The sequence below is a fragment of the Papaver somniferum genome, chromosome 11, assembly GCF_003573695.1.
Source record: "Papaver somniferum cultivar HN1 chromosome 11, ASM357369v1, whole genome shotgun sequence".
NCBI classification, from domain to species: Eukaryota; Viridiplantae; Streptophyta; class Magnoliopsida; order Ranunculales; family Papaveraceae; genus Papaver; species Papaver somniferum.
This window is the reverse complement of record NC_039368.1, coordinates 138,637,147-138,663,044: the sequence shown is the minus strand read 5'-3', so window position 1 is coordinate 138,663,044 and position 25,898 is coordinate 138,637,147. Positions and strand designations below refer to the sequence as shown.

General features: G+C 39.0%; 3 protein-coding genes across 3 annotated transcripts; 1 reads left to right on the top strand and 2 right to left on the bottom strand.

Annotated features, from left to right (window-relative positions):
* Positions 1–1,003: 1,003 nt before the first annotated feature.
* On the bottom strand, positions 1,004–3,086 carry LOC113321141 (protein AE7-like). The gene is made up of 6 exons (XM_026569030.1): positions 2,995–3,086; positions 2,199–2,239; positions 1,756–1,861; positions 1,552–1,651; positions 1,197–1,242; positions 1,004–1,104 (listed from the first exon to the last, which is right to left on the bottom strand). The coding sequence occupies exons 1-6, from the start codon at positions 3,084–3,086 to the stop codon at positions 1,004–1,006; spliced, it is 486 nt and encodes a 161-aa protein (XP_026424815.1).
* An 8,756-nt stretch (positions 3,087–11,842) lies between these two features.
* LOC113325322 (BTB/POZ and MATH domain-containing protein 3-like) lies at positions 11,843–14,341 on the top strand. The gene is made up of 5 exons (XM_026573521.1): positions 11,843–11,928; positions 12,043–12,060; positions 13,371–13,719; positions 13,825–14,101; positions 14,235–14,341. The coding sequence occupies exons 1-5, from the start codon at positions 11,843–11,845 to the stop codon at positions 14,339–14,341; spliced, it is 837 nt and encodes a 278-aa protein (XP_026429306.1).
* Positions 14,342–16,859: 2,518 nt separating this feature from the next.
* On the bottom strand, positions 16,860–18,535 carry LOC113325321 (BTB/POZ and MATH domain-containing protein 3-like). Its single transcript, XM_026573520.1, has 4 exons — positions 18,279–18,535; positions 17,472–17,862; positions 17,056–17,332; positions 16,860–16,960 (listed from the first exon to the last, which is right to left on the bottom strand). Exons 1-4 carry the CDS (start codon positions 18,533–18,535, stop codon positions 16,860–16,862), a joined length of 1,026 nt encoding a protein of 341 aa, XP_026429305.1.
* Between the last annotated feature and the right edge of the window lie 7,363 nt (positions 18,536–25,898).

Sequence of the window (25,898 nt, the reverse complement as noted above, 5' to 3'; positions counted from 1 at the left end):
AACGTCTATGAGCTTCAGTTGTTCCGTCGTTATTGATTTTAATTGTTTAGAGAAAATAAAATCGTAGGGGGCCGATACCAACTTGGATTGATGATGACTTCCTTGAGGAAAAATGTTCCTCTTGGCTAGAATATATATAAAATCATAATAATATCTTTTGTCTTTACAACCCAAATAAATGGAGATAATCTCCTAAAGGTAAATAAGGTAAGAGGATAATATAAAGTGTATTAGAAAATTCTACTCAGTAGATTATACTACATTATCTTCAAAATCATCATTGTCTTCCGGAGGAGGTCCATACATTCACACCAAATATTGTAACTCGACATCATTTCCATCAGCTTCCACCATTTCGGTGTGAATGTATGAACCTGTCTGTAGTTGAGGAGGTCGATTCATTCACACCAAATTCGTATCAAGCAGAGGTCACTACAAGAAAATCACATTCAGTTTTTGGGATCCGTGTGGGGAAAATGTCAAACAATGCCGTACCACTCCATTCTAGTATTTTCCAGGTGAACTAAGATCTGTGGTGGCGGTGAAAGGAGCTCTTCACTGATTCATAGGATTGATAGTTACCAAATCACAATATCTGTCAATTTTAGCCACCACGTATTCAAGGAGATTGCAATATAAGAACGACCCATGTTACGCACGTCAGTTTCTGACACTGAATTCACAGTCTACAGGCTACTGACTCTTGCTTTGTTACTCTACTCTACAGGGAATTCACAAAATCCAAATTCTAATGCTAACTGACTGAAACATTTTGAACATTTGCTGATGATCTCAGCATTTAAAAAACTCGTCATATTGTATCCAGAATTATAATGGTGGCACGATTTGTTCCCATGGAACTATCCACATCCATATATCCACCTTGCAGCATTAAAAACTGTCTAATTACAACACTAAAGATCCTGTACAGACAAAAGATAAATCTTTCCGACAAACTTCAACTGTTGGAAATTCCATACATCATAGACGTTCAGTTTCCAATTCATTCATAAGTAGGAGCCAAACACTGATCAATAATCTCTCCCAAGCCAGGGTTTTCTAATGCTGCTGCCACCCGTTCTTTATCATTCAATTGTTTGTTTACTGCATTTAATCAAACACAAAATGACGCTGAATAATGATGTCAGATACTCTACTCAACAATCAGGTATGAACAAAGTGTAATCAACAATTACCTGCAGCTTCGTGTGCATGAGTTCCTGGTGCCACTCTAATATCCACCTAAAGTATTAATTTGAAGAGAACTAGGGGATCAGTAAAGGTGGCTTTCAAACGAAACATATGTATAAGATGGATTCACCTAATTGAGACTAGCTAAAATACATTTAGACAGGGCGAGAATGGAATAACCCATGCATGTTCAACAATTGACATAATCTTTCACAAGCTCTAAAGATCAATAGTGGTGGAAGTGATGACGCATGTCATCAATGGATATGCTGAACCAACTGAGCAGGATGGCAATATTCCAAAGATACAATCATGTTCAGATAAATCGAAGGTCACAATTATAAGGGTTCTGTGTCCCACCTTGTAACGAGAAGGTAGACTGAGCATAAGTTTTACACGCAAGCAAAGTCCAATAGTTGTAACCATAGGGCAACCTTCTTTTGTAGGAGTAAATGTGACCCTGCATCAGAATGATATAATAAGAATACTGACCTTTCAACTGTAACTTCAATGAGCAATGTCTTCAAGGAGCTCTAGGTTAAAGGAGAAGAATCGTGCATTCACCTGAGATGGTTATGACTATCATTTATTTCAACAGAATCCTCCGTGACAACTTTCAGTTGCTCCAAGGAATAGGGATATTCTGGATCTTTTATATCTCTGATATGATGCAAGACTGTCAAGGAAATAAACATAACTGCTACATTGCGCATGACAAAAAAAAAAAGAAAAATGGCGCCCTAGTCCACTTGAAACAACCAAAATATCTCGTATACGTTTTCAATGGAAGAACTGCAAGTTGAAATATGGAAGTTGAATAGACTTATCTAGTATTTGATTCTGATAAATTATTAAATTCAGGAAGGAGGCTATCAGTAACTAGCTCACTTGACGAAGGCGTGTTATCACATTTTCTGTAGCATATTTAACATTAAACTTTCCATTTACTACACCGAGTAAAACAGAAAAAGATTTCATCAAACCAAATTATTGAAACATAAGGATATCAAAAACTTCTAGTTGACTGATAGGGTCAATAGTATATTGGGTTCAGTGGTAAAATGTCCCAAAATAGACCTCAAAGTTGTGAAAATGTCTGGATATTAGGGAAAAGATTAAAATGTCCCATTCCATTAGTTTTTGGACATTTTGATCAAAATTGGACATTTTGACCGGTCAATGGAGTTTTGAAATTCCATTTTTATCCTTCTTAATCAAAACGTCCCAATCCATCACTACCACAACCACCACCAAACGAACAACCACCAACCACCAATGCTGCCAACACCACCACCACAACTACCAAAACTACCACCACTACCACCACCATCCCCACCACCGCCACCACCACTACCACTAGAACAACCACCACCTGCACCATCGCCACCACCACCACCGCCACCGCCTCCTCCTCCTCCACCACCACCACTACCACCGCTACCACCACCATCACCGCCACCACCACCGCCACTATCACCATTGTTGCCACCACTATTACCACTGCCACCACCACCATCACCGCCACCACCACCATCGATGCCACCACCAATACCACCGCACCACCACCACCTAAATCCTAAATCCTAAATCCCTAAGTCCTGAACCCTCGATTTGAACCCTGAATTTTAAATACTGAACCCTGAATTATGAACAATGTATCCTGAAGGGCAATTTCGACTACTTAACTCCCTCTAACGGAAAATCTAACGAAATGGGGCATTTTAATCTCTTCCCTAAAGTCCGGAGCGTTTTCACAATCTGGGGGTCCATTTTGAGACATTTTGCCACTTAACCCTAGTATATTCATCAACATCAGCCGGCACTACCGAATAATGTCTTCGGCGTTCTTTTCTTTCATAAACAACAGGGTTTGTGTTATATAATCCATGAACCATTTTCTGAAATGAAATGTGGAACTCAAAGGGTCTAATGCCTACGTACCTGAAAAACAAATATTTGTAAACTGGAATTATTTTGTTGACATTTCACAGCAATTATCAAAATGTATAAATATAAATAGACCCCATCCAACATGCAGAACATTTTATTGAAGAAAATTCATCCAACACTCTAATTTTCCAAAACTTGTTGGAAAACTCAGGTGTTATAACAAAACCAACTTTCATATAGGAATCACACAAAAAGTATCGAGTTTAGAATTGAGAGATAGATAAATGGGAAAATGATGTAACGCAAGGTACAGATGTGTTGTATAGTTTTGTTTAGGATAAAAATTAAATGAAAGTTCCCACATTGATGCAAATCAGAGAAGCATTTGAAACTGCGTAGTCTTTTATACTCCAACCAGTAGAAGATTATGTAAATGAACACCGTACCGCTGAATTGGTAATTACATCATATACATTGAAATCGTTTTTAGCACAAAACTCAAATACACCCATATTCTTATTTACCACGATTATATAAATCAGTCCATCCAAATGAGTAAACTAACCTCTATAAATTGATATTGTTGGGCCAAAGAAAAAAGATACTATCGATTTTTCAATTTAGCCTATTTTTAGAGTTAGAGTTTAACTTGTACGAGCCTAGTTGGGATCAGAGAATTGATTAATTTAACGAGTATTAATTTCAAGAAGTAGGAAATACTAATAGGTCCTCAAAATAATATATTAGAGAGGATCTAGTCCAATAGACCCAGTCAAATGTCTGTTTGGTCCATTTTGGTAATATAAATTATAGTTTGGTCCTCAAAATTATCATTTGGTCCTAGGGTTTTGTCCACCCACACGGATATTCTTTTTATGATACCAAAATACGCTTTTGGATAAGGACCATATATAAAGTCAAAAGGTATGAGAGAATAAATCATTTTTCAGATTTACTTTCTCTCTCATCTTTTTTCTTTCCAGATCTAGTTTTCTCTCTGTTTTTTCTAGGGTTTTAATTTTATGGAAACAAGAAACAGAGATGATGAAGATATGCAGACGACGATAAAGATTTTGCAGACGACGATAAAGATATGAGGAAGAAAACCCACTCTCCATAGTGGTGGTTGGGGGTCAACTATTCATATACCTGTAGAGATCATGATTTATAATCTGGTTAATTTGGTTAGTTGGGGCCTATGGAATTTTGCGATCATCATCAAAAAAAAATTTTGTTTTGTTTTTCCTGACGTCTGGATCTAACTCGGTCCAAGTTAGATGTTAGACGGTTTATTTTTTACTGAGTCAGACTTAAATTGCAGTTTGAGTCAGATCTAATTCTTTGTTTGGACTCATTTGAATGACTCATAGGAGTTAACCATCGACTCATATTTTCGAGTCTGGTGGGTCAGATATGACTCAGAAAAAAAATATACTGTATTAAGACAGATCCAGATAAGGGCAGATGATTTCCATCCGAACTAGATAAGTCAGTAGAGTCAGGGGAAAACAAACAAGGTGTAGGCTATGAGGCGTCACTTTTATAAAAGAAAACCAAGACTAGGGGAGTTCACTGTTTTCTCTATCAATTAAATTAGGTAACTAGAATTTTCTTAATAACTGATATCCTATTGTTATCCTAATTCCTTAGGAAACTGGAATTTTCTTAGGAATCGAACTTTCATTGTTCTCCTAAAAAAGAACACAGTAAAAGGCATGACTAACTCTACCTCTATCATACATACTCTTGCGTGTTATCACTAAATCAATATTGGTTTTTATCTATAAAATCCCAGCATTTACCGCCTTTTTGTTTGTTTGAACTGTGCTAAGACTATTTCAAGTATATCTAAAGATCATGGCCGCAATTGGGGCGATAGTTTCAAAAGTCTAGTAAGCTTATGTCGGATTCTTTGCAAAATCATTATCTGGATCAAGATCTACAAATGTAGGATCGTCAACAAATTGCAACACCAGTAGGAGAAATACGTCTGTAATATTTAGTTTATTAAGAAATAATATATGAGAGTCTATATTTAGGAGATATGCACATTAGGTTGTGAGAGTTATATTAGGAAAGTGTCTATGTTTAGAGTTTGATCTTAGTTAGGAAAGTACCTTGAGTGGTCGTCAAGTTTGTGAACAATATAAATAGGCTGTTGAGCCATGAAAGTTGAGATACCGAATTATTATCAATGTAGTCTTTTACGCTTCCGCGTTTATGCTCTCCTCTCTCTTGCTCGATCCTTAACATGGTATCAGAGCGAGGTGAGAGGAAGAGAGAGTAGAAGAAGAAAGAGTTAGAGAGTTCTATTGTTTTTCGTTTTAGGGTAAAAAAAAAAAAAAATTGCTGCGAAGAAGACATTAGAGTTTGGAGGAAAAAAAAAAAGTTGCGTTTGGTTTTGCTGGGAAGAGAGCATAAGCAAGTCATGTTCGTGTGAAGGAAAATAAGGACTTGATACAAGCTAGGTGAAGACGTGATGTTGCTGTTAAAAATTGTTTCTGCTCATACCAAGGGTTACGAGGAGTCTTTGAAACAAACAAGAAGAAGAAAAGTGGTAAAGTGCAGTTGTTATGACTGCTTTTGGATGCACAAGAAACTACACTTCTGAACGAGTTTTAGAATCCGAGAGGTCAGATGGATATCTTTGCAGAAGAGAAGTTACGTTGTGGAGTTTGAAGATGAGGTTCGAATTGTTCGTGTGCTGCTGACTCGAGAGAACTCATTAACAAATCGAGAAGAGGTCAGAGTTTTTGTGTTGGAGATTAATTCACCTAGTGTTTAGAAGTTAAAGATCAGTAAACAACAACACACGAGTGGTGTTAGGGTTTGAGTTTAGAGGTATTTTCTTGTCGTTGAGAAGGCTGAGAAAGAAAAGTTGGGTGTTGCCATGAACGAGAGAACAACATGAGTACTCGTGTTTGGTGAAGATACAGAGTTTGAAAAATCAGCGACCTGTTGTTCCGTTACATGATGCTCGATATATTGATGGTGAAGATGAGTTCGAGCATGGCAGAGATGGTTTTTCTGTGATGGGAGTACTTGATGGCTGGCTGGAGTTGTGAGCAGTGATGAGAACTCGAGAACATGCAGTTGAATAGAACTCGAATGGCAGATATGGATAACTCGACCTTGGCTTTGCTGCTGTTGTAGATGATGCCAGTGAAGGAGTCGGTAGGTAACTGTCATTAATGGCATTTTGATGATGATCGGTGATTGTTGGGAGTTATCGTGATCAGCTGGAGATGGACAGCTCGAGAATGGGTGCTGCGATTGATGGAGTTGTTGCGAAGGATTGATTAAGGGCTTGTGAGAAAAAAAAAAAAAAGTGCTAAGCTGTTGATGCTTGGTGATAGTCCTGCAATATTGAGCAGGAAAGATATGATGGCTTGCTGCTGCCATTGTCGTAAGAACAAAGATGAGTAGCTTTAGCCGAGAAAACAAAGTTTGGAAGTTGTTGATATGGATTAGGAAATAACAAGAAAGTGGATACTGCCAAGTTGTGTGTGATTACAAAGGTTGGGCTTCCAGACGACCTAAAAGAGAAAGATGGAAGACGTGAAATGGGAAGAGGTCATGGCCGTGAAAACAGCTAACAGAGGCTGTTGCCAATGGTCTATGGCATCTTTGCAGATAGTTGTGAGCCATCGAGTGGCCGAGATTTATAAAAACAAGGAAAGTCACTGCTGCTTCCATATTACGATTGGGTAATAGATTGCGAGTAAGAAAGAAATATTGGGTGCGACTTATTTGGAGTTTGAGCAGATCCGTGAAAAATTGACGGAGTCTGTTGGTGAAAACGAAGACTGAGTTTGGTCGAGAAAACAATGGTCCAATGCGAGTTGAGCTTTGTGTTGGTTTTCTAGTATTTGTCGTGCTACGGAGAAGGAAAGAAAGAATTGAGCATTAAGAAGCAATCGAGAATTTGTTAAGAACCAGGAGATTAGAACTCGGACTGGGATTCGAATTTCTTGAGTTGTTGGTGATTCTCGTTGATGTTGCTGAAGAAGAAAAGATGATAGGTGCTTAGATATGCTATGGATTACTTGAGTACGCCATGAGCTTGCTGCTGGTGGTGATCGTGATGGTGAATACAGAGAAAGAGTTCGAGCTGGTGATGAAAACTTGATGGAAGAGCAGCTGTTATTGGAGAAAGGTGGTGGTCATTGGTGATGGAAAACAGGGAAGAACGTTGAGGTGCTGCAGTCGAGTTATGATAATTATGGAAAGAACGACGATGAAGATGCAGAGAGTCTGGAGCTCATGATGGAGGTTGCTGCCATTATCATTTGAGTTCGAAGATGAAGTAGATTTGTGTTGTTTCTTGTCCGAGAAAACAGTAAGAGATGTGGTGTTACGGACTACTTGAGTGTGTGCTGGTGAACTTCTAATGGTAATTGAACTTTGGAATTGAGTTGGTTGCTACCATTGCTGCTAACAATGGCGAGTTTGGATTAAACAAAGAAGTGGTGAAGAATGGAGCTAGTTACAGCGAGTTAATGGCATTGGTTTTACTGCTGCTGCCATTAATGTAATACAGAGAAGTTTCGTATGGAGAGTGGAGACTAAGGTGTGCTTGTGTGGAACAGGTGAGTTAGGGTTTCATGATTTTTTAAAAAAAAAATGTTATTGAAAGTCAGTAACAGTTTGGGTGTTACAAAGGAGAATTGTTACAGATGAACAAGTAGTGTGACTAAAGGATGTCACTGTTAAGAAGAATCGTTACAGAAGCGTAACAGAAGCAAGTGTGACAGTTCTGTCAGAGGAGTTGCATAAAGTTGTTAAAGAGTTTGAAGAAGCTTAAGGTGAGTGGTGATTGAAGAGTTTGCGGCAGAAACTTGGAAGTCTTACAAAGTGTGAAAGACTTTGTGTTAGTTATTGCTTGTGGCATAAGCGTAACAAGAGAAAGATTGTGAGAAAATCTTGAAAAACAAAGAAGTGTGAAGGTTTCGCAACAATAGCGTGACTGGAACAAGAGAAGAAGAAACAACATTCATGTTGTGAAAAAAAAACAATCACGAAGAGGTGATGAGAAAAAGAACAACAATAGTAGGTTAAAATCCTATGAGTTGTCGAGAGAGTACAAAAAGTATTCTATCGAAGAAACCAAGAAACCAAGAGTACAAGAAGTATTCTAAGAAGGGAACCGAAATGTTCTAAAACTACGAATATGGGACCGCAATGTCCTTAAACTACGAAGATGGAACCGAAATGTTCTAAAACTACGAAGAGGACCGAAACGTCTTTAAACTACGAAGATGGGACCGCAATGTCCTTAAACTTGCATTGGGACCGAAACGTCCTTAAACTACGAAGAGGACCGAAACGTCCTTAAAACTACAAAGATGGGACCGTAACGTCCTTAAACTTCCGAAGGGGACCGAGATGTCCTAAAACTAAGAAAATGGGACCGTAATGTCCTTAAACTTCCGAAAATGGGACCGTAATGTCCTTAAACTATGAAGGGGACCGAAACGTCCTTAAACTACGGTCTGAAGATTTTTTTTCGCAAAAGCCTGAAAAAAGAAGAAGAAGAAAACCGAAGTTAAATTTTTTTTTTGTCCAAGATGGGCATTCGTGATCTACATGCTCCATCTTGAGGGAGGGTATTAAGAAATAATATATGAGAGTCTATATTTAGGAGATATGCACATTAGGTTGTGAGAGTTATATTAGGAAAGTGTCTATGTTTAGAGTTTGATCTTAGTTAGGAAAGTACCTTGAGTGGTCGTCAAGTTTGTGAACAATATAAATAGGCTGTTGAGCCATGAAAGTTGAGATACCGAATTATTATCAATGTAATCTTTTACGCTTCCGCGTTTATGCTCTCCTCTCTCTTGCTCGATCCTTAACATAGTTGGACATTGAAAAGATTCGTTAACAAAACGAAAAAGATAATAATTATGTATAAGAGGTATAATTTGAGATTTCCATAATGAATAATTTATGTTTGATAGTTTGGATGGTGGTTTGAATGGTAAAGGAATATGTTTATCTGGAACTGCCATTGATTTACAGAGAAAAAGATGATTCTAAGATTGATTTAGGTATTTGATACCATGTTGAAAGATGTAATGTCGTTGAAAATCTCTCAAGTTCAATTTCATTAATCTTCTTCTCAATTTATTTCTTACAGACACAGAAACAAAACAAGTATTTATACCAATCGCAACTATTGACCGTTTCATGACCGGTACCATACACATCAACTTCCAGGTGCCGGCCGGTGACTACATGCTTGCAATAAAAGCTTACAGGAATACAAATAACATAAGCACTGACCTCACAGAAAACACATGACACAGTGTATCAACAACAATAGTTGATACACACGGAACTGTATCGGAACAACTGACAGATAACAGCCATTGTCTAGCACAATTAATCGGATTATGTCATCATCGATTACCGTAATAAAAGGTCAGGCATATCCATCACCAAATGAGTGAGCCGTTGGGCTGATATTTGTGAACCATAGAAATACCGACTCTAATCCAGTAAACATAGACTATGACTCAAAGGGTAAATTAGCCGGTAACTATATTATCTGGATAAGGAATTTCCTAAATTACCTCATAAAATTTTGTCTTTTTTAGTATCCCCACTTTACGATGGTATTCTCCCATCATGGGTTATTTGTAAATCGAAATGACAAAAAAAAATATTATTTATACAAAATCCATTTACGAAAAGAAAAAGTATACAACAATGTTATACTCTTCGGATTGGGTAATACCGAAAGTAATTAGGTTATAATGAATAAGACAAAATAGTGTCATTGCCTGGTAAAATCTAATCTCCTTTATCTATGTGTCTTAAATAATGCTAACGCTAGGCTGGTATATAACTAGGCTGGTAAATATTTCCTATAATGAAAATATAGCAAAAACGAGTTAAATAGTTCACAATTTTAGTAAACTAATCAAAACCGGCAAATGAGGTGCAGTATAAGAATTTGAGTACGTAATGGACTGAGTTACATGCACATCAAAGTCTTGAATTGTGGTATCTCAATAACATTTTACTGATCCACTATTAAATTTACCAAAAATTATGGGTGTACCGCTCTTTTAAAAAAAATATAACTATGCTCTCTAACAAGCCTTTGCGCCGAATGAGTCCGGACCAAACTATGAACCCACGCTTACAATGTGAGCTTCGCGATTAATACACGATTTTTGTGAATAATTCGTAAACATAATTGGGGTATTATTTGACTCTGCTTGTGTTGACGCCGTTCATTATTTATTTTTATTTATTTTTGGTAAAGAAACAGTTCATTATTAATAAATGCGATGAGAATGCGGTGCTTGGTGTCCTTCGTACACGCTCGGTGGGATGTGTACGGTGGGATTCGAACACTAACCACTTGTTTCCTACGGCTATCATTCTACTGTGTCGGTGGCTTGTTTTTGATAAATGTAGTATATTTTATGGATAGTGTTGTAGGGCTTTAGCTCATGGGCGCGTCCCAATATAGTAATTAGGATTATGTTCCTATTGAATATGAAGAACTATATTGATGTAATAGAGACTAACTCTAATGAAAGGAATGGCCTTCTCTCTTTGTCTTTTAATCTTTCACATCCATTGCAAAACGTTATCATGCACGATGTTATACCGCGAAGGTATATCGATTAATTGATATTTTTTTTCTACACGGATTAACGTCAAGCTAATGTGGAAATCGCTGGAATCAAATCAGATAAGTTTGATCTACTTTTTATAATCAAATAAGTTGGATCTATTTTTTCCCTATTTTTGATTTTGGCATATACATTGGATATATTAAATCTGCGGCGAAAATTAATGTAATCATGAATTAGGAATTGTTTTCTCCTAATTTTTTCTTAAAATTTTTCTTCCCCTGGAATTCTTATTTGATTGTGGTTTGACCCTGTCTCATATCCACGATGAAAATGAATCTACGTCTATGCATTCCACATGAATAGATTTGGATTTTATAATATTCTATTATGTTTATGCATCCTCTTAGTCTGTGCATTCAATATGCATCGGTTTGATCTGATTTGTACTTTATGTACTAATTTGGTCTGTTTCTGTTGGGTGAAATTTCTAGGAGAAACAATGAATAAAAAAAAAACTGCTACTGTTCGAGAGGAGGGGAAAGCGAAGCGGCACCGATCCAGTGATCCAACCCGGTACCGATCCATCAATCCAACCCGGTCCCTGTCCAGTTCCAGCCGAGCCAGTCCTGTTTCGATTTGGTTCTGCTCGGTTCAGGTTATCCTGTCCCGTTTCCAGACTTAGTTATGGGGTGTGCGCAGTTAATGTCGTTCTGGTTCTGGCTATTATGGTGGGAACCAAATTTTTGAGGTACGTAATGGTGATTAATCGTTGGACTCAGTTATTTCATTTTTCATTATTTTTATCTTTGTTTTAAGATATGTCCATACCATAGTAGCGGTCAACTTAAATTATGATCATTGATCTCGATCATTAAGAAAAGGTGTATATCTCATATAAAATTCTCTACCAATGATAATGTACCGTCTAAAAGGTGGAGCCATATATCTCTATGCTATGAGGAAAATTTAGACACTCATGATTTTATTTTATTTTTCCCGGAGCATGAATGTACAGTGGAATGAAATCCACTTATTAGATTATTGTATTATAATCATTAATCAGTAACTTCAACAAAGTTATGTTGTAGTTAAAAGCACATGAATCTCAACTTTGTCGAAAGACTCACAGAAAGTGACATCGGTTTGATCTGATAACTAGAAGAGGTGCAACTATGGATTACATTGAACCCATTCTAGGAAGTATCTTTGGTCATCACGTAAATCTCAGCAAAAGAGGTTCTCGATCTTTAATATACAGGTTAGACTTTTATACACACATGATTAAGCTCCTTTTTTGTTTTCTCATCAAGGTTTAACTTATGTAAGTGTAACAACACTACTATGGGTTAATTGGATTGGTGTCATGTTGCAGTGGAGGACAAGAACAAAGGTCTGCAATGTAATGAAGTAGTGTTCAGCTGAGGCAGAGAAATTTATGTTGGTTGCAGTGTGGGGCTGATGAATGAATATGTGTTTACAAGGAATGGTGGTTGAATGGGGATTGATTTAGCACTTGAGCTCAATCTGAGCTGGGAGTTGCTGGTGGTGTTTGAGTTTTGGAAGGAGGCTGTGTGAGATGCAGGGATTATGATATTGAGGAATTAGCTGAACTGAGAAGGATCATTGGGTTCTGGATTGTGTGAACTAGAACAGCTGCTGCTATGGTTTATGGGCTGGAGTGTTGTTAGCTGCTTCAGATGGCGGGGTTGTTTCGTTGGTTGATAGCAGTTTAGAAGAACGTTGCAGGCTTGCAAGTCTGGTGCAGTGGAGGTTATAATGGCTTTGTGCAACTGTGACTAGATGAATATATAGGTTTACAAGAAGATGGTGGATGCTCATTGATGGCTATGGCAATGAGGAGATGCATCGTAGTTAGGGAGTTTTGTGTTGTTGTTCTAAGCTAGTGTATGTTTAGATGCAGGCGTGGATGCATATGTTATAGTTGAGATTAATTGGATGGAGGATACAGAGATGAGATGGTGCAGGAATGCAGGAGCTGAATGATTGAACAGATCCCAGGCCTTCTATTTTCTATGGCTAGATCTATTTCACGTGTACTTATAAACAATGCCACGTACGCAGTGCCATGTAAGCGGTGTCACGTACGCACTATGTGGTGACGTATACAGAGTCAGCACACATCTGGTTGGGTCACAATAACCGATTCAAAGGGCTTTTAGGTCTTTTTAGTTACAGCTAACGGTGCTAACTTTCCATCCATCACTTTTGGTCAAAACTTGCCTAGTTTTGCAATAAATAAAAAAACAGGCCTAGTTTTGAAAAGCACAAAAAAAAACAGGCCTACTTTTGTGAAAAGCCCATTTTTCTTGAATAATTCTTTAGCGGTTTTAGGTTAAGAAGCAGTTAGAAACAGTAGTTTTGTGCGCCATTAAGCATTTAAACTGCAAAGCCTAATTTGAATTTGCGATGTTTGGTCTGCTTAGCATGCAGTGCAAATGAGAATTGGCCTGGTCCAACTCATTCAAACGAGAGTTATTTATATTTATATATTTAGAAAGCCGATAGTAGATTAAGTTAATTATACCTTAGTTATCCCACTAATCCTGTTACTCATATTCTGCACACCCGGCCTCTATTTTTATTTATTTTCTCCCCAATCCGTTGATACATATTTGTCAAAAACATTTCTATTAAGGACTGTCTATCGCATAAATGATGTTTCCTATGGATGAATTTCAGGGGATTTACTCGGTATATAAAGAGGTCGGAGTTGGAGACCTCAAGTTATCTCAAGGATGATTGCGTTACCATTCAATGTACCATCGGAAAAGTGCAAACTCGAGATGAAGAGAAGAAACCTTATGTTATTCCTGTACCTCCATCTGATATGAATCAGAGTCTCAAGGATTTGATGGAATCTGAAATTGGTTCTGATATTACTTTTACTGTTGGCAATGAATCCTTCGGAGCTCACAAGTTGATTCTCGCAGCTCGATCTCTCGTTTTCAGAGCTCAGTTTTTCGGATTAGTGGGTAATCCAGGCATGGAAACAGTAGTCATTGAAGAGTTTGAACCCTTTGCCTCTAAGGTAAGCATTAATTTGACAATTCATTGTTTTGTTGTCATGCTTTATTTTGCCTTTATGTATAAATTAACCAGTGCCACTGACTAATAGTCATATGATGTGATGCAGGCCATGTTGCTATTTTTGTACTCAGATGAACTTCCTGGACCAAGTGAACTTTGTGATTCAGATTCTCTTTGCACTTCCACAACACTCATGCAGCATTTGTTAGCTGCAGCAGATCGCTATGATATTGATCGATTGAAACTCATGTGTGAGGCAAGATTATGTGAAGAAATAACAGTAGATAACGTTGCAACAACACTGGCTCTAGCAGAAAAACACCAGTGCCTGCAACTGAAAGCTTTCTGTTTAGACTTTGCATCTAAGCCTGAAAATTTGGGAGGTAAGTGTTGTGTTAAGAACTCTAAGAAAGTAGTTAGTTATTTCTATAGATTTCCTCAGTACCAATTAAGTCGGTCTTTTTTTTTTCTGGATTAAACAATAATTTTCTTAACCATCAAATGTTTCTCTTGTAGAAGTTATGAAGTCTGAAGGGTATGCAGATTTGGAGAAGTCATGTCCCTCACTATTGACAGATCTATTGCAAAATCTACTGACAGGCATGTGCATTGGTAGAAAATGAAGCTTAATACTCTGCAAGAAAGATATTTCAAGCAACAACAACAAGAACACCTGTGAGATAATTTTATGTTGCTGCAATTCCACCGCCTACCTCATAGAGCTGGTTACTGACTGTTTTTTAACTTTGACGCATTATAAAATGGAAGTATTATATTTTTTCATTTTTATATCAAAAGAGGGTCTCAGAGTTTTGATCTCTGCCTTCGACTTTGGATTTTCAACCATCTCGATATGTATTACTAGCAATAAGTTTAATTTACCAACGAATCAAGCTTGCTTAACCTGACTCGGGCTGACCAAGCTAAAATTTGATAACCAGATGAAGTCGATATTACGCTGATAAATCCTCTTTCTCTTAGAATCATCAAAGTTGGGAGTTACCAGGAAGAAATCAGTTAACGATTGAGCAAGCTCAAATGCTGGTTTATCCGGTCTGAAAGATGTTTACGGCATCTTACAACAGAAATCAGCCTCTTCTTTCCAAACTTCTTTAGCCATCCAGCCCATCGAATTTTGGGATAACTCCAAATAATACAATCTTGCAAGAAACCAAATATATTTTTTCTTTAAAGAAAAAAACATTACAAAATAATTAGACAGTTTTCTCATGTTTTGATAATCCGATGCTTGAGAAATTGATGTCCTGATTATCCCCCGTAAACTGACAATATTTTTTCTTACGCGATATGAATGTGAAAACCTACTTTGATAATGTCGGGGTTCGGGATGGACAATATTTGTTCCCTTTGAAGAGAATGTGGCCATCACTGGTGCCAGAATGTCTTTGCCAATGTCTGTTGTTGTTGATTGTATCACTGCAGTTGGTTCGCTGCTAACACAATACATATTCTTATAGGACATCATCAATGCTGTTCAAGAAGAAACTTAAAATGAACCATTTGAATGATGGGACTGTTTATAGAGGACTCATAAGAACTGATTAGATTGTAAGTAGTATTCTGCAAGAACAAGTGCTGGTATTTCTCATTGGTTAAGAACTGTAGTTCCAATGACAAGTCTCACCTGCTGGTGAGAAAAGTGAAACCTCACTTTAGTCGATGCTTTTCAAACGGGGAGCATAAACATACTTTTATATAAACCTCACTATTGCACATAATTTCAATCCTCAGCAGCTAAGACCGATGTGAGGAAACAAGGAGGGCTAGCTACCAAACCAGGTACACAAGACTCGATTTTGATATTAATTTTAGCTGAGGCATTAGGGTACTTACTAACTGCTTTTAACAAAGACACGGTAGTAATAACCTAGTAAACTATGAAAGGCATCGGCATTGGCCATCCCCGGTGCAGGCAACCCTAATGAATTCAAAGAGCCGATGAATCTAGGATTTAGCCAAAGAAATGAGCTAAATTCATGGCGGTTGACAAGGGTTTGATGGTGAAGATGAGTTAAGGTTTAGGTTTGGATTTCCTTCTCTGATTTTTTCTCTACAAAAATCAATCTAAAATATCTAATCTACAAATATATAAATATATGAGAATTCATACTGGTAGTGCTCAGATCTGAGAAGCTCTGAGTGTTGGGGGAGACTTGCAAACCACACAAGTAATGAAACACAATGCGGAAATAACACAACTACGATGATATGAGAAGCAAACACACAACACCAAGAATTACGTGGAAAAACCCCTCCAAGGTGAAGGGTAAAAAACCACGAGCAAATTTTCCACTATAATCAATAATGAGTTACACACATTTCTCCCAATTTGGGGATAACAACAACTTCAAGGTGCATATAGCACTTGGATAACAATTTGCCTAAATTACACTCACCCCAAAGGATGGATCAACAATTCATTCACCAATAAGATGAGATTCACTATGAATTTGAGAATAGCAAGAGTAAGAGATACTTACTACTAAGGTTTGAACAAATCCTAGATTTCACCCATTTTGAAGAGATGTGAAAATTGATCAATCAATCTTCACCACACTAACCAATAAATCCTTAGCTAAGAACCTTTTTTCTTCCTCTTCAAGATTAACTTCAAATCTCACCAAAAAATCAACTATAATGGTGGCTATACACTATCTCTCTTACTACCTCTCACTTTCTCTCTCTACCTCTTTCTCACGATTTGAGAAGATACTCTCATGAGACTAAAAACGTCTCCTGATGCCTTTTAGGTTATAACCTAACTTGGACACTTGTTATGCTAACACTGAGCAGCTAGGCTTGTGGAGAAAAGCTTTTTCGCAGCTGGAAATCGCCTATCTAGAGGAGAGAGATATATATTCTGGAGGAAGAGTGTTCGTGAAAACCCTATTCCAAGGCAGAGAACAAATTGATTGAATTTGGTGGTAAATTGAAACCCAAATTCCAAGGAAGGGAAAAAAAATCTGAGATCATCTTTTAATATGTAAGAGAAAGAAAATTAAATATTGCCTCAAATACTATGTACTTAGACGAAATTATTAGAGGAATCAGAAACTACCCCTACGAGGCAGGCGCTGTGTTACAGAATCATGACATTCCTTTCCTGCGAGTTACTAAGCTTCATTTGTTATCTACCCCTGCTGCACTAATCCTCAACAGATCTGTCAATAACGAGGGATACGACTTCTCCAAATATGCATACCCATCAGACTTCATGACCTCTGCACAAGAAATATTTAATAGTTAAGAAAATAATTGTTTAACTTGAAAGTGAAAAGACAAACTTGGCCTAGTGAATTCTAAATAAAACACTCACCTCCCAAATTTTCAGGTTTAGCTGCAAAGTTTAGGCATAAATTTTTTAGTTGCGGGCATTGGTATTGTTCTGCAAAGACCAGTGTTGTTGCAACGGTATTTGCACTTATTTCTTCACATAACCTTGCCTCACACATAAGCTTCAATCGAGCAGGATCATAGCGATCTGCTGCATCTAACAGATGTTGCATGAGGGTTGTTGAAGTGCAAAGAGAATCTGAATTAGAAAGCTCACGTGGTTCAGGAAGTTCATCTGAATACAAATACAACAACATGGCCTGCATCACACCATATGATTATTAGGCAATGGCACTGGTAAATTTATACGTAGAGGTAAAACATAAATGCTGCTGTGTTTTTGAATTCTAATTAAAGCATGATAATAAAATAATGATTTGTCAAATTAATGGTGCTTACCTTGAAGGCAAAGGGTTCAAACTCTTCAATGACTACTGTTTCCATGCCTGGATTACCCATTAATCCAAACAACTGAGATCTAAAAACGGGAGATTGAGCTGCAAGAATCAACTTATGGGCCCTGAAGAATTCATTGCCAACGTGAAAAGTAACATCACAACCAGTTTCAGATTCCATCAAACCCTTGAGATTTTGATTCATATATGATGGAGTTACACGAACAACACAAGGTTTCTCCTCTTCAACACGAGTTTGCGTTGTTTCAACAAGAGTTTCCGCTGTTTCACTACGAGTTTGCACTACTCCGACAGTACAGTGAATGATAAGGCAATCATTCTTGAGATAACTTGATGTCTCCGACTCCGACCTCTTCATATACTTCGAAAATCCCCTAAAGATTTCCATATAAAAACGTCATTGATGCACTACGCAGTCCTCAATAGAAGTGTTTTTTGTTTTTACGAATATGTCTGTCAACGGGTTTAGGGAGTAAATAAGTAAAAAAAGAAGTTGGGAGTACAGAATATCAGTTTAACCATCCATCTCCACTAATTCAAAGGATTCAAATTATTGTTCGTACATATGCGTCTATTAACGTTCAACAAGCATAATTTCCATTCAGCTACCGGTGTTTTTAAACCAATATTCATAGAGAACTTGACAGCTTATACGATAATCAGAAAGAGTTCCATAAAATATGGATGCAATCAATATAAACAGTTTCATAACCTGAATTTTTACTCATAAAACAGCTTAAGGATTCGAAATAATTTTAAACCGTGGGATTCGGAAAACACATATACGTACCATGAGCTAACAGTTCCTGCTGTGTTGAACGTCATTGGTGATATCACAGTGCCATGAACACAATATTTCCCTTTTCCACTTTGGTCCAGTAACTTAAACTCAAACGATGCCCTAATTTCTCTAAGGCTTACTATGTAAAGGAACACGGATACATACTCCTGGCTATCTTGAGTTTCTCCGTCTGGATAACAAGTTATAACCCAATCATGACCACCAACTGTAAATCTGCGACTAATCATGTATTTACCAACTCCCATTCCCTTTGCTAGGGAAAATCCTTTTATCTTGTACTCACGAGAACCTTTCACAGTCTCACAAATCGACTACGACGATAAAACCTTGTGATTAGTTTTAGACTTTGAAAATATTGGCCATTTTGGGGCCATAATCGATCTTTAGATATGATCTTATTGAAATTGACTTTAAAGCGATGGGAGGAGTGCAACAAAGAAGAAGATGGTAAACGCAGAGGATTGATTCATAGAGAAAATGTCGTCCTTTTATATATGATAATTCTAGTTGTTTTACATGATTTAGAATTCTATGTATTTTATAATCCAAAAACACTTGGTATATAGTGGAAACCCGAAAATGATGTATGGCACCCAGATATCGTGCACCCAATGCACGACCCAAATATTCATTTCGTAGAACACTAATTAAATCTCCCATATTAGGTTATTGTTCTTCCATTTTATTATTATCGATTTCATATAGGTATATAGATCAACAACGAATCTATCTCGTTGTTTTTCATCTTTAAAATGATTAATCCAATCACTATGAGGTAAACTAATAATTATTAACCAAGAAAAACTTGATCACATCTTGTAGAGTGTATTTGGATGTTGATAAATGATTATGTTTGAATCCCTAATTCCTTTTCTTAAATTTAATTCGTCTCTTTAACCATTTAAACTCAAAGGAAAAAAAAATGAAACTGTTGATGGTGGTTTTTGAATAAAGGATAAAACCGTAAAACCTCACGTATAGCATGACGTCACCGGTGACACTAGCATATTTATTAGAGCATTTAACGCACTTATGTAAAAATTACCAGGGTACCCTTTTCAAATACTAAATTAGGGTTTCGATGCGCGAAATCCTAAATTCACATATACCACACAACCATTACGCAAAAAGCATGGCAAGCATGCCAAATGCACGCACCGTGCAATCACTACGCAGAACATAGCAATTGCACGTACCGTGCGATCACTCCGCAAAAGCATTCCAATCATGCCACTCGCACATGTTACGCAACATGCCAGATGCACGTACCGTGCAAACGTCGCGCAAAACATAGCAATTGCACGTATTGTGCAATCATTGCGCAAAAGCATGGCAAACATGCCAAATGCACGCACCGTATACTCATCACACAAAACATAGCAATTTCATGTACCATGCAATCATTGTGCAAAGTATGGCAACCATGCCAAAACTACAAATAACACGCAACCGTTTCGCTAAATATGGCAATCATGCCAAACCGCAAATAAACACACAACCATTGCACTAGACATGGCAACCGTGCCAAACCGAAAAGTAACGCGCAATCATCACGCTAACCATGCCAAAAATCCAAGACGCACCACCATTGCACAAAATGGCAACCATGCCAAAAACGAGTGTCATTGGCACAGGCCATGGAACCCTTGAAACTTGGCATGCCGTGCAACTTAGGGCCAAAGCCGCCACACGCGCCATTGACACATGCCATGCAACGCTTGCAACTTGGCATACCAAGCCGTGCAACCTAGGGCCAAAGCCTCCACACGCGCCATTGGCACATGTCATGCAACGCTTGCAACTTGGCATACCAAGCCGTGCAACCTTGGGCCAAAGCCTCCACACGCGCCATTGGAACATGCCATGCAACACTTGCAACTTGGCATACCAAGCCGTGAAACCTAGGGCCAAATCCACCACACGCACCATTGGCACATGTCGTGCAACGCTTGAAACTTGGCATACCAAGCCGTGTAACCCATGGCCAAAGCCGCCACACGCTCCATGGGCACATGCCATGCAACGCTTGCAACTTGTCATACCAAGACGTGCAACCTAGGGCCAAAGCCGCCACACGCGCCATTGGCACATGTCGTGCAGCGCTTGCAACTTGGCATACCAAGTCGTGCAACCTAGGGACAAAGCCGTCACACGCGCCATTGGCACATGTCGTGCAACGCTTGCAACTTGGCATACCATGTCGTGCAACCCTTGCACTTTGGAATGCTACGCCTACATCAAAGGCCACGATTCCTCCTGAGATGCAAACTCTCGACCGTCGAAGGTCGCCACTGAGACGGCAAGTCTCTCAAGCTCAACCTATCAAACACCAGCGACATGCTACATATTTTCCACGAAAACACTCGAGACATCAAAACGTATGTCACAAACTGGGGATGCTCATTAGGGTTTTGGTTTGGCGGTCTACAGCGTGCGGCATACACAAATGCCCGTTTCAAGAAAGTTTCATAAGAATGAAACAGTTAGTAACAGGAGTACGTTTCTTTTCTATAAACATGACAGAAATTCCCATTTAACTCAACCGTTTCTTTTCTTACGAGGCCAGAGTACGTTTCACTTGGACTTGTATAAACATGACAGAAAAAATTGAAGCCCATATTATATATGTATCTATAAAAATTACGCGTGGCAAATATAATTCTTTATATGACATAATAATACGTAGCATATAATTATTATTCACGATATTATTATGTGTTGAAAATAATACATATTAATGACGGGTGTATCCGCAGCTTATGCGTCAATTTTATAACGCATTAATGCGTTGAAAATAAGGATTGTTTGTGGCATCTTCAATCGTTATAAATACAAATTTTTTGTTACATAAACGAATGTCACATAAAGGATTTTTCAGTATAAATGAAAAAAACAGTATTTGTGACGCATAAGCTATTTGTGACGAAGAAACATATTTGTTACACAAAAAACTACTGAAAAAAACCTTCGGCATAAGTGACGCTTTTGGCGTCGGTTGGATTATTTGCAACACCTGTTTTTATAACGCACTGCCCGACAACAAAAATACGTCAGAAAAATATATTTGTGACATAAAATCAAATATTTGTGACGATATTTTTCATTGAAAAAACCATGTTTTGTTGTAGTGTAAGTTCGTCAGATTGCTTTACCAATTGATTCATTGCTAATGATAGGACAGATATCCCTCAATGACACTAAGTGGTAAGTAATACCTTATAATTTTGAATTGAGCAGGCAAAAGAACAAAAAAATTTTGTTTTCAAAAGGGCAGGGCATATATATACATCCATGATGTATTTATTCGACATTCAATTTTATGAATTTTCTGTTTTTACCTAAGTTGGTTCTTAATGGATGCCACGAATGGTAGTTCCCTGCTACTGAAGTTATGTTTGCATTCTCGATCATGCAGTTCATTTTTTAATCTGGAGTGCTCATAGTTTTGCTCTAGCTTGATGACATACATCTGTAAATTTCAGGTAGCAGACTTAAAGAGTTTACATCTTTGGATGTCTTCCAGTCTCCACGCATTACAAACAAGACAATACGACAAACTTGAATTCAAAATTCCTCCGTCCGTTGGGGTTTTCTGACGGCAAACGGGAATTTCTGGATATCTTATTATTCCAAGTACTTTTAGCATATAGAGATATCTTCATCCATTTCTTGTTCGTTCAAGTTAAGTGGTGTACGTATTTAATTATAATTATTTATGGAATATTCAGGAAATAACAGCTCCTAAATTGCACCCGATATATGTGCTCTATAACTTGAGATGTATTGTTTGATTTGGAATCTATGATCTATTTACTGTTAGCTATTGCTTTGTCTATTTTCGTTTTTAATGAATATCAAATGGCTGACCAACATGCAAACTCGTCACGGGGTAAACTGTGAAACGAGACAAGTAAGAAAATTTGGACACGGTGTGAGATATATTCCGTGACTAATGATCAAATTTGGACACGGCTTCATATAAAATCTCGTGACTAAACGAAATTTTGGTCACGGTGAATTAACGAGACCATATAAACATACTTTTGGCCTCGCAGGTTTTGGTCACGGTTTTCCAAAAATAAAATACCATGACCATAGACCTTTGGTCACGGTATTATACTGTGGATTAAGGGCCTTTTTGTACTAGTGTTGTCGAGGGTGGTGCTGTAATCGTCACTCCTTCCTTCCAAATTTGCTCACTTACGCATCCAGACAATCCATTTACTTCCGTGGACAGTCTCTTCTGATCACATCTGCTGCCAAGAACTGTCGCCACCCGTTTGTCGATACCATCCAGAGTTTCACCATGGAAACAATCACTGTAACGGTAACTCGTACTCCTCCATATTTTAGTTGTGCGTGGAAAAGGTAACAAAATCACAAGTACGAATACACGATGGTGGTATCCTTATCATGGTCAACCCACTAACCACACAAGATGGAAACATGCAAACAACAATTGGGGACTGGGAATATACACGGGAGCCCTTCACTGTCGAAGCTCACAAGACACGATCAGCCATCAGATCATAACCAGAAAAAGCCGAAAATATACAGGAAAAGCCTTATTCAATTATTCAAGAGTTCTGAAGGGATTGGAAGGTCGAACCACCTTATCTAATGGAAGATTGAGGTCTTTCAAATAAGAAGTTTTGCAAAGATGTAAAACCGCAAGCGGGATGCTAATTGGCGAAACCCTAACTTCGCCATGAATACGAAGAAGATAACAATAAGTCTGCAAAAGCATCAAGATGTTTATGCAACAAAGAGAAACAATAAAAAGGGAAACTGGTCATCAAAAGAAAATACACGAGTTGCCAACGCCTCTGTCATAGATTCTTCCAACACTTTCCCCAACAATCCCTCGGGCAACAAAGATTCCATAAAGAAGACGTATCAACAACAACAACCTCAGCAACAACGATATCCGATCCCTTCCTGGTTTCCACTCCAGCGGTTGACCCGATATGCGCCACCATGATTCCCCCAGCATCACCAGCAAATTTTTCGCCGTACATCCCAGAGATTTTCTCAGCATCCTTTTGAGGAGTATTCCCTGACTCACCCATGTCGGAATCTATAGAAGTCTTGGCATTCGCTTGTGCCTCACATGGGTGGACGGAAGGAATATCTTGGATGATTGCTCTGATTTCGCAAAACAAAGACCGATCATGTCCAATGACTCCTCATGGAAAGAAGACCGGTCTTCACCAACCCCAGAACATCCCCCTAAAGATCCGACGGTGCCATCATTACTAGGAGACGCCATCACGGTATTGAGAGCAAGATTTACCCTACCTGCACCGACAAACGACTGGAAAGAGGAAGATGACACGGTTTCACCAGCCATGTATGTATTACACAAACCCTAAAAAGGGAAAAGGAGAGCAATGCGCTTTTATGGGCGTAACGTTTCCAGATTCTGAAGAAGGAAAGAATTCTCTGTTAAAGCTGCGCATGAAGAAAGGAAGTCAGGCCTACAGTAGCAAGCCATGCCACTCCCGAAAAACACACGCTTCTTCCTTACTAGCACCGTCCCTACCAAGTGCTCGACACCGTCCTTGCAAAAATGCGCGCCATCCATGCCTTTCTTTCCAACGCCATGCTCTGCCAAACGGCCCACGCCCATTCTAAGCCCATTTGTACTGACAAGCCCCATTCGTGACAAGTCTATGCTAGCAGCTCCACCTCGTGTTCCAAAGCCTGGCCCCAAGGACACCTAGTCATACTGGGATTTGTGCAAAGACACCAGATGTGAGGATTGTGGATTCTTACTTAAATCTCGAAAAGGTCAGACAAATCTCCTCGGCCCTCTTTCGCGACTTACTGTCTCAGTTCTATCCTCCTCTGTCACTATCTTATGCTTACCTCCCAACAAGCCCCCTGTTCCAAGCTAAGCAGGGGACTTAATGTTGATGGTGGTTTTTTAACAAAGGGTAAAACCGTAAAACCTCACTTATAGCATGACGTAACCGGTGACACTAGCACATTTATTAGAGCATTTAACGCGCTTATGTAAAAATTATCAGGGTACCCTTTTTCAAATACTAAATTAGGGTTTCGATGCGCGAAACCCTAAGTTCACACATATCGCGCAACCATTACGCAAAAAGCATGGCAAGCATGCCAAATACACGCACCGTGCAATCACTACGTAGAACATAGCAATTGCACGTACCGTGCGATCATTGCGCAAAAGCATGGAAATCATGCCACTCACACATGTCACGTAACATGCCAGATGCACGTACCGTGCAAACATCGCGCAAAACATAGCAATTTCACGTATCGTGCAATCATTGCGCAAAAGCATCGCAAACATGCCAAATGCACGCATCATGCACTCATCACACAAAACATAGCAATTGCATGTACCATGCAATCATTGTGCAAAGTATGGCAACCATGCCAAAACTACAAATAACACGCAACCGTTATGCTAAATATGGTAACCATGCCAAACCGCAAATAAACACGAAATCATTGCACTAGACATGACAATCGTGCCAAACCGCAAAGCAACGCGCAATCATCAAGCTAACCATGCCAAAAATCCAAAAAGCACCACCATTGCACAAAATGGCAACCATGCCAAAAATGCGTGTCATTGGCACAGGCCGTGGAACCCTTACAACTTGGCATGATGTGCAACCTAGGTCCAAAGCCGACACACGCGCCATTGGCACATGCCATGCAACGCTTGTAACTTGGCATACCAAGCCGTGCAACCTAGGTCCAAAGCCGCCACACGCGCCACTGACACATGCTATGCAACGCTTGCAACTTGGCATACCAAGCCATGCAACCTAGGGCCAAAGATACCACACGCGCCATTGGCACATGCCACGCAATGCTTGCCACTTGGCATACCAAGCCGTGCAACCTAGGGTGAAAGCTGCCACACGCGCCGTTGGCACATGTCGTGCAACTCTTGCAACTTGGCATACCAAGTCGTGCAACCTAGGGTCAAAGCCGTCACACGCGCCATTGACACATGCCATGCAACGCTTGCAACTTGGCATACCAAGCCATGCAACCTGGGACCAAAGTGGCCACACACGCCATTGGCACATGTCGTGCAATGCTTGCATCTTGGCATACCAATACGTGCAACCTAGCGCCAAAGCCGCCACACGCGCCATTGGCACATGTCATGCAACGCTTGCAACTTGGCATACCAAGACGTGCAACCTAGGGCCAAAGCCACCACACGCGCCATTGGCACGTGTCGTGCAACGCTTGCAACTTGGCATAACATGCCGTGCAACCCTTGCACTTTGGCATGTCGCGCCTACATCAAAGGACACGATTCCTATTGAAATGCAAAATCTCGACCGTCGAAGGTCGCCACTGAGCCGGAAAGTCTCTCAAGCTCAACTTATCAAACACCAGCAACATGCTACATGTTTTCCACGAAAATACTCGATACATCAAAACGTATGTCACAAACTGGGGGATACTCATTAGGGTTTTGGTTTGGCGGTCTACAACGTCCGGCATACGCAAATGCCCGTTTCAAGAAAGTGTCAAAAGAATAAAACGGTAAGCAAATGCAGGAAGTAATGGTGAAACGCCCTTTCATTATGGAACATCAATTCCATAAATACC